Raw genomic sequence first — 8,663 nt, 5'->3', positions numbered from 1 at the left:
TAATCCCATAACGTTTTTTTTTTTTTTTTTATTTTCATCGCACACACGCACTTACATACACGTTTTATTGACATATCATGTGATTGTACATTGTATTGATATTTTCCAAGCGTATCCGTTTGTAATACGAACTTATTACGCGTATATGTGATCGACGAGCGAAATGAAAAACAAAAAAAATATTAACACTATTGTACGACGATTACGATTATTATAAGTTTTAATTTACTTATGTATGAAAAAAACAAATCAACGTGTGTGCATTTGGCGACTCGTAATATTATTATTGTAATCGCGTTGATTGTGTGAAAATTTATATAGAATCGCGAAGAAAAAAGAAGCTTTAAAATTGTAATTTATAATAATGGAGCACGCTCGAATCTTGTGTTTTATTTATTATGATTTTTTTTTTTCGAATCAGTATTGATTGATTATTTGAGTACAAATTATATGAATAACTGTTAGGATTATCGTATTATGATAATGATTATATACAACATACATGTATCTTTTGTTATACCAAAAAAGTGTATATTTATTTTTTAATAAAAAGTAGGAGTGGACGTGGCAATAATAATCATGACCATGACTATATGATGATAATGATAACAACACGAGTAAAGGAAAAAAATAAGTAACATCAACAAAAGAAAGAAAGAAACAAAAAAGAAAGAAAAAAAAAATTAACTGAAAATCTCAAGCCACCGTCCACTCAGTTGTAAAGGTAAACAATCGTCTATCGACTTTATTTGCATTATCTCTACTCCTCTCCTTTCTCCCAGTCTATTATGATCCTTTTTTTTTTGACAGGAGCAGCAAGACAAGACGATAATATATGGGGTAAGAAATCGACTCTCCAGCCAATTGCCAATCGTCGTGAAAAGCCACGACGTTGATTAATTAATTATATTATCGAGAGCCCCCGCGATTATATTCCAATGCACGCGAAAATTCTCTCGAGACGCTGACTGTAAGTAATAATATATACGGAGATGGTGGAGTCATGGCTGCTTTGCGCGCGGCGATAAGAATCTGCACTTCGGGCGCTTTCCCGCTACATCGTATAGACAGCAGCAGCAGCGGGGCAACCCACATCTTTCTTTCTTTCTTTCTCCCGGTCGTGTGTGCGCGTATTAAAACGCATCCCACAATTCCGAAACGATCCCGTAACGGCGACGATAATCCAGGCCTCGGTTTATATACAAACGGTCGAAGGCTTAGAAAGTATCCACACACACACACACACACATGCACACACCGAATCCAGCGCAATGTAACGCGCGGAAATTGTGCCAGTGTGTGTGTGTGTGTGTGTGCCTTAGAACACGTATATGTATGCAATTGCGCAGTTATAATTTTCCGCGCGCGCGTCTTTCCCGCGAGCGAACGTCCCATATGGCAGGAGAATTCGACAAAGGAAAAATCGAGAAATCGATGCAAAAAAAAAAAAAAAAAACAACAACAAACGAAAGGAGCATGGAAAAATTATGAATCTCGAGCGAGACGCGCGGCTGCGATGGCGATTATTGCGCGTCTCGTGGTGTTGTTATTGCGCACCACGCGACACACGCCAAAACGTCAAAATCGACTTTCCCGAAAAAAATAGAATCACAACATGGCGCGTCTGCGCAGCAGCAGCAGCAGCAGCAGCTGGTAAAAACTTCTTTATCGAGCAGACGGCTGCTGCACTGCAGGTAGCAGCAACACCACACGGCACACAGTACTGTGTCAGTCGGGGACGACAGATCCCAAAATACGTATAGAATGTCAAATTTCGTTTGACGTCGTTGTCCGGAATATCGTAATCCACGGACATGGCCTGGCTGTCGGATCTGGCCGGCAAGGCCGAGGAGATGCTCAACAACATCGACAAGACGACCGCCGCGGTGCTGAAGAAGGACGACGGCACCCACGGCAGGACGCACTTTCTCAGCCGCGACGATGACAGCTGCTCGGTCGAGGTTAGATCACTGCCGCCCTCCGATACCGATCAGGCGATTGCCAATGAATTCATAAGGGATGCGGGCGATAGGTAAAGGCCTATAACCGATGCGTAATTACGATCGATTTCTTATGATTTTCGATCAGAGAGATCACGAATGGTGTACGTTTTATGCCCATAGGTTCGCACACTTGAAGTCGCCTTACTCCAGCAAAACAACTATATCTGCGCCAACTACCCCTTCGCACGGGGATAAGTCGATGAAGGTACAGGTCGATTCGTTCGCGTGGCTGGATGAAGCCAAGAATTCAACCACCATGCCACAGAGTACGGTACATTTTGTCAACGAAGAGAAGAAGCACTCGTACGATAATGACATTTCTAGAGATTATAATAAGCTTGACGCTGACAGTATTAGTCAAAACAACGTAGTAGGTCAGTGGTAACTTTGCTAATTTGGAAGTATGTACCATGTACTTGATGTAATCATTTCTCATTCATTCGCAGATTATGAATTGGATCCTAATTTTAATTTTACATTGAACACTAAAATAGCTTCAGCTGTAGCTGAAAAGGAGCAGCAGCTGAAATCAGAGTTTGCCAAGGAAATAGAATCTCTCAATGAAAAAGTAAACTCTCTAACAACTGAAAAGATGAACTCAGAAAGAGAAATATCAAATTTAAATGCCATTATAGAGAGAACCAGATCTGAGTTAAAATCTGTTGAATCAGAGCTTGATCAACATAGAGCAAGAGCTATGAAAACTTTACAAGAGCGGGATAAATTGATTTTAGAACTGCGTAATAATTCCAGTTCTAGTCAAGAAATGGATGATACAAGTGTATTGGTAGAATTAGATCAACTTAGGTACTAAATTATTTGATAATTTTGCTCAATAATTATGTATCAAATTTCTAAAATATTCTTATATTTAGGCAAGAACGTGAAACTTTACGAGAAGAAAATCGGCAGGTCCGAGAAAAATTGCGTCTTGCTAGACAAGAAGCTATCGATGCTGATTTGAATGCTGAAAAAATTAGACAAAGAGCAGTGGAAGCTAGTATTCAGGCTAAAGAAGCAGTTGCAAGCGAAAGAAGAAAAAGATTAGATGCAGAAGAAGATGCAAAACTAAGGAGTGAGGTAATAGGGATTGATCAAATGTATTTGAGCTGCTGTTATAATTGTGTGCATAAAATGCTTTATAAAATGTAAATACAAATTACAGGAAACACGATCGTTGAGAGAAGAATTAACACTTCGTCAGACTACATTTTCTGCTAAACTACAAAAACAGGAAGCAGAAATTTCAAGGCTCAGAGCTCAGTTCTCAGCAGCTGTTTCACCTAGCGCAGAAGCTGAGGCAAGACTTTCAAGCTTAACAAGAACACTAGTTTTAAAACAACAAGAAGTAGAACATTTGACTACAGATAGAAATGCTCTCAGGCTACAATTAGAAAGATTGGAGGTAAATAATAATTCATCATTCAAAATTACAAAGTTTTTTACAGACAAACATGGTTTATTTGTAGCATGAATATCAAAACTGGAAGAAAAATGCTGCATTCAATAGTGTGAACGATACAGATGATGCCAAAGCTCTTTTGCCCAGTTTTCTTGTTGAGAGTCCTTTTGACACTGGTGTCACAAGACGTGTTAAGAGAGCTTACACATCATTAGATTCACTGGGAATAAGGATAGGAGTTTTTCTAAGAAGATATCCTCTAGTGAGAATTTTAGTATTATTATACATAGTGAGTGGAGCATTTATCATTAATCATCATTGTGAATTCAACTTTGCTAGCTTTTAATCCTATGTTTTATCTAATTTCAGGTGGTTTTAAATTTATGGGTTCTGTTTTTGCTGTTTTCTCAGTCCCCAGACGCTCGATAAAATCCGAGATTCATTTATACATAGATAAATTTTTATGAATTTTTATATAGAAAATTATATTTTGTAAAAAGCAAATTTTTGATAATCAATTATATAATTTTAGAAATCATGTTTTGTTCATAATGTACTCTAGCATCGTTTTACACGCTTGAAGCTAAATGATTACGGTATAAAATAATTTTAATAATAATTTGTAAAATTTGTACACGGAGTGGAGTGTATCAAATGGCTCAAATAACTCATCATATTTCTGCAATACTCCAACAAACAAAGTCTCTTGTGTTAAATACTCATTTCAAATATCGATCTTTTAAAACAAATAGAGTCGAGATTTTACCATGGCATTTCTCTCTCGAGTACGCATTAAACAAGCAATCTTTTTACCTCAAACTCATGCATATTCATGATGATTCTCCCATTTGCGGGTATCTTATGCGTGAATTTTAATTTGCCGCGCGCAAAGAGTCAAGGCTATTCGTGTTCTGCAGACTGCAGCTAGCTTGTCCAGGTTATGTTTGCGCTCCGCAACAGTTCGCAAATTATTATGCGTATGTTCGAAGCTCCTTATCTGCATTGATGCGGCGTTTGCTCCGTAATCGTTTAAATTGATTTGCATGAATGATAACAAAATAGCGAGCATCGACGAGTCGACTCGAAGTGTTCGTCTTAGGTTCGTCATCGAGATTTTCAGCTTTTCTTTGCATTTTTTTTCGCGTTCAAACGTTGCACGAATTCGCGTGCAGCGAAGCTCTTGTATATCCTGTGTGTACTTTATCGAATCCTTTTTTTTTGCAGTTTTCTCGTACACGGCGCTGGAAAACTACATGCAGTCATGATGAGCAGCAAAGTGACGTTTTGAAAGTACTTGTCTCCTGTGTTGTATTGTGATTCCGTGAATCATGTTTAGGCGGGTGAGAAATTTTTTTTACAACCATAGGCGCAAGTTTCTTTTCGGTGGTGTGTTTTTTGGCACCCTCATAGTATTGGCTCGCTATGCTCGGGGAAAACTACGAGATTGGCAGGAGAAGGAAGTCAACGAGCTGCTAGAGAGGAGCCGAAAACGTCAACACTTCGAGAGCACCGAAAGAACGTGTGATCAAACAGTGTTAAAATTGTCTACTAATTTAAGATCAGCTATTACTAAGTGTCTTAATTGTGAAAAAATAGTGAACGAACTGAGAGAGGGAACAGCTGCGAATAAAATTGCAGCATGGAATACTTTGAAAAACCTGGCCATAACAAAGTCTGCTACCATCATATATTCGTACACAATGCTTGTGATAACTTTGAGGATACAATTAAATATATTAGGTGGCTATATGCTTAAAGATTCTAAAATTCCAGAGGATTCTGTACAGGATCATGATAGAATAGACGATGAGATGAGAGAAAAATATTTGTCGTTGTGCAGTTATTTGATGGACGATGGAGTGAAGAAGCTTGCCAAACTCATTCAAATGAGAGTTGAAGAAATCACATCTACTTATTCACTTTCTGACAAATTGCATCTGCGCGACGTACAGCACATCTATTGGGCATTAACTTCTACAATATCAGCAGTAGAAAAACAAGATCCTGTAAAAAATTCTGCTGCTTACATTATTTCTTCTGAATTTATTATGAACAATCATTCCAATAAACCACTAAGTAAAATTCTTGACCAAACTCTTGATTTATTGGAAAGTCAAGAAGTACAAGATTTAATGCAAAATAACTTGAGAAGTGGTTTTGCCTTATTAATAGACAGATTGTCTGAATACTTCAATGGAGAGAATGACGTTACGAATCAAGATAATGTATTTGTAAATTTAAATGCAGTGTCAATGCCAGTAGCCAAAATAATTCCTATACTAAATGGACAAGTGCCAGAGAATCCTACGCCAGGTGATTTATCATCTGATTGGCTGCAAAGACTGTTACTCAGTGAAGAATTAAAAGCTCTAGGAGCCAATATTTATGAAGCTTTTTGTTATTAATTATTGTATGTACAATTTTTGTTTTGTTTAATGATAAATTTCTATGTAGCAACCGATAAAGGATAAGATAAATTTTGTTATTTAATTGAAGGTAAAGGTGTTAAGTGTTTCATAATAAGTTTGTAAATGCAAATAATTTTTCGCATAAATCAGGTTCAAATATAGATAATTTTTAATAAAAAAAATTCTGTTTCATTTAGATTACATATTTTTTCTGGGTTTCATTTTAAAAATATTGATTGTAAGGTAAATATTATAAAGCTAATAGCACAATAATTCAATGATTTGACAATTATAATGTAATATATCAGGGAATCTGTCACCGATGGAAAAAAATTCATTCTCATCTCAGTCTTCATATTTATATACTATAGATATAATTGGAAAAATCATCGAGCATCTGGTTCCCAGTGAGTGGACCTAATTATCAATGTTACTTTTGCACCACCATGCCTAACAATATCTTCGAGAACAGCCGCTGCATCTAACATGAATGAACAAAAATGGTCCATTGCTTATACTGATGCTGTTCATATAATTCATGATCGTCAACATTTTACTTTTAATAATTATTATTATTTTAAACTTCATATACTATTATTATTTCTTAATTGTGTTTAAATTGTTTTCTATATTTTTTATTAAAGATATTTTTGACTCATAAACGTTAAAAGTGTATCAACACTAGAGACAAAAATTTAATTTTGCTTCAGTAAACACAAGTAATGCATTATAATTAAATCATTTCGGAAAAAACTTTAATTCATTTTTACAATCATAGGTGTGTGTGTGTGTGTGAAATACGTATAAAATATTAACGTATTGTTTTTACGACGTTTACGGCTAGTATTTTTCTAAATTATTTCATTACATATTTACGATCATTTACGATTCATGAAGAAAAATTTTTTCACTTCCTTTTTGCCTTTGCTTTAGTTTTTTTATTTGACAATGATCGTTGATATCGGCAAACCAAACAATTATGGCACCTGTCAAATATTTTGTCTTTAAGAATTTTCTTGCCTTTTTTTCTTTTTCTAGTCGAATTCGATGGTGGCCTAGATCTCTTTTTGCTCTCGATGCTGCGCGCATAATCTTTGCCGCCTTCGTGAACTATTATTTGTTGTTTAACCAAATTCCGTTGATCTCCAAACTTTTCTTCGTTTTTATCGCATGCCAAATCTATGCGAACTTCATTGAGTGTCGTTTGGTGGTTGATTAAATTTCTTGGTTCATCGATCTTTGGCTCACTTATTTCGCTTGCGTAATCTTTGCGACTTTCGTTTACAGCTTCGTGTGTCTTGAGGTGCGAGATCAAGCTCGACCTGCGTCCAAATTTCTTTTCGCACGTGTCGCATTGATAATATTTGCGAACAGCATGAACTGTCTTTTGATGTCTCATCAATTTTGATTTTAATTCAAATTTCTTCTTGCAAGTTTCACATGTCAAATCTCTGCGACCTTCGTGGACTAAACTTTGGTGTCTTATCAAATTACACTTTAGTCCAAATTGTTGCTCGCACTTGTCACATGGGTAATCTTTTCGTCCTTCATGGACTATACTTTGGTGCCTCAACAAATCTGATTTACGTGTAAATTTTCTCTCGCACCTATCGCATATGAAATCTTTCCTACCTTCGTGCACTGTCTTTTGATGGAAAAGTAAATGTTGTTTATGTCCAAATTTCTTCTCGCAATCGTTGCATGCGAAATCCTTTCGACCTTCATGTACTGTCCTTTGGTGCACAAGTAAAGTCGATTTTTGTCCAAATTTCTTATCGCATTTATCGCATGCGTAATCTTTGCGACGTTCGTGTACTGTCTTTTGGTGCCGAAACAAATCTATTTTTTGTCCAAATTTCTTCTCACATTGGTCGCATGCGTAGTCTTTGCGACCTTCGTGAACTGTCTTCTGGTGGTATAGTAAATGCGATTTTTTTCCAAATTTTTTCTCGCACTCATTACAGGCAAAATCTTTGTGACCTTCGTGGACTATCTTTTGATGTTTTATCAAATTGCTTTGAGTCCCGAATTTCTGCTCGCACCTGTCACATGCGAAATCCTTTCGACCTTCATGTACTGTCCTTTGGTGCTTTAACAAATCCGATTTTTGTCCAAATTTCTTCTCGCATTGGTCACATGCGAAATTTTTGCGATTATTCTGAACTTTGTTTCGGTGTGATTTCATGCTGTTTTCTTGTGCAAATGACTCTTCACAAATATCACCATCTAACCCGGATTCCTTCTAACTTTTATTCATTTTGGTGCCTAAAATAAACGATGGATCTTTCTATTTAGTGCCACGAAAATTTAATGAATAAAATTTATCTTACGGTGTGACTTTGTTTCACGGGTGTGATGTTATGGAAATATAACATTCAAACTAATTTATATTCACTGTAAACACAATCAGTGTGTCGAGGGACGATGTCGAAATCGTTTATAGTCATATTGTTTACAATCGATGTACCGATTCATCTGTTTTTACTTCATTATCCTTACGTTATTTACAACTAATAAAGTTTTAACTTGGTGTCAATTCCTTCGAGGTCATTTTTTCAGTCCTGGTTGCAAGAAATTTGCATGGATATCCGCGTAGATTATCCACGTGGATTAGCTATCCATATGAGTATGAGACACGGATACCACGCAGATCGGACAACGATTCCGCTATTACACATAGATACCAGATTGAAAAAAATTCTCGAAGTACCCGTGAGGCTTTGTTGGTGAATTGCCGTTGATTTTAACTTCTCCACATTGACAATTGATCATCGGGGATTAATTAATTATCAACGTAGAAAAGTTAAAATCAACGACGATTTACTGACAAAGCCTCGTTGACAAAGAGTT

General features: G+C 36.4%; 2 protein-coding genes across 2 annotated transcripts; both read left to right on the top strand.

The window, feature by feature from the left end:
* The first annotated feature begins 341 nt into the window (after nt 1-341).
* LOC106652749 (golgin-84) lies at nt 342-4,724 on the top strand. Its single transcript, XM_014371879.2, has 9 exons — nt 342-724; nt 811-2,032; nt 2,124-2,377; nt 2,450-2,810; nt 2,879-3,083; nt 3,169-3,408; nt 3,473-3,694; nt 3,775-4,504; nt 4,630-4,724. Exons 2-8 carry the CDS (start codon nt 1,815-1,817, stop codon nt 3,832-3,834), a joined length of 1,560 nt encoding a protein of 519 aa, XP_014227365.1. The 5' UTR covers nt 342-724; nt 811-1,814; the 3' UTR covers nt 3,835-4,504; nt 4,630-4,724.
* Nucleotides 4,725-4,733: 9 nt separating this feature from the next.
* On the top strand, nt 4,734-5,810 carry LOC106652683 (peroxisomal biogenesis factor 3). The gene has a single exon (XM_014371778.1). It carries the CDS (start codon nt 4,734-4,736, stop codon nt 5,808-5,810), a length of 1,077 nt encoding a protein of 358 aa, XP_014227264.1.
* The last annotated feature ends 2,853 nt before the right edge of the window (nt 5,811-8,663 follow it).

The sequence above is a fragment of the Trichogramma pretiosum genome, unplaced genomic scaffold (assembly GCF_000599845.2).
Source record: "Trichogramma pretiosum strain Unisexual culture from Peru unplaced genomic scaffold, Tpre_2.0 scaffold155, whole genome shotgun sequence".
Lineage (NCBI taxonomy): Eukaryota > Metazoa > Arthropoda > Insecta > Hymenoptera > Trichogrammatidae > Trichogramma > Trichogramma pretiosum.
The sequence above is the reverse complement of the archived record's forward strand: the minus strand, read 5'-3'. Positions and strand labels throughout refer to the sequence as shown.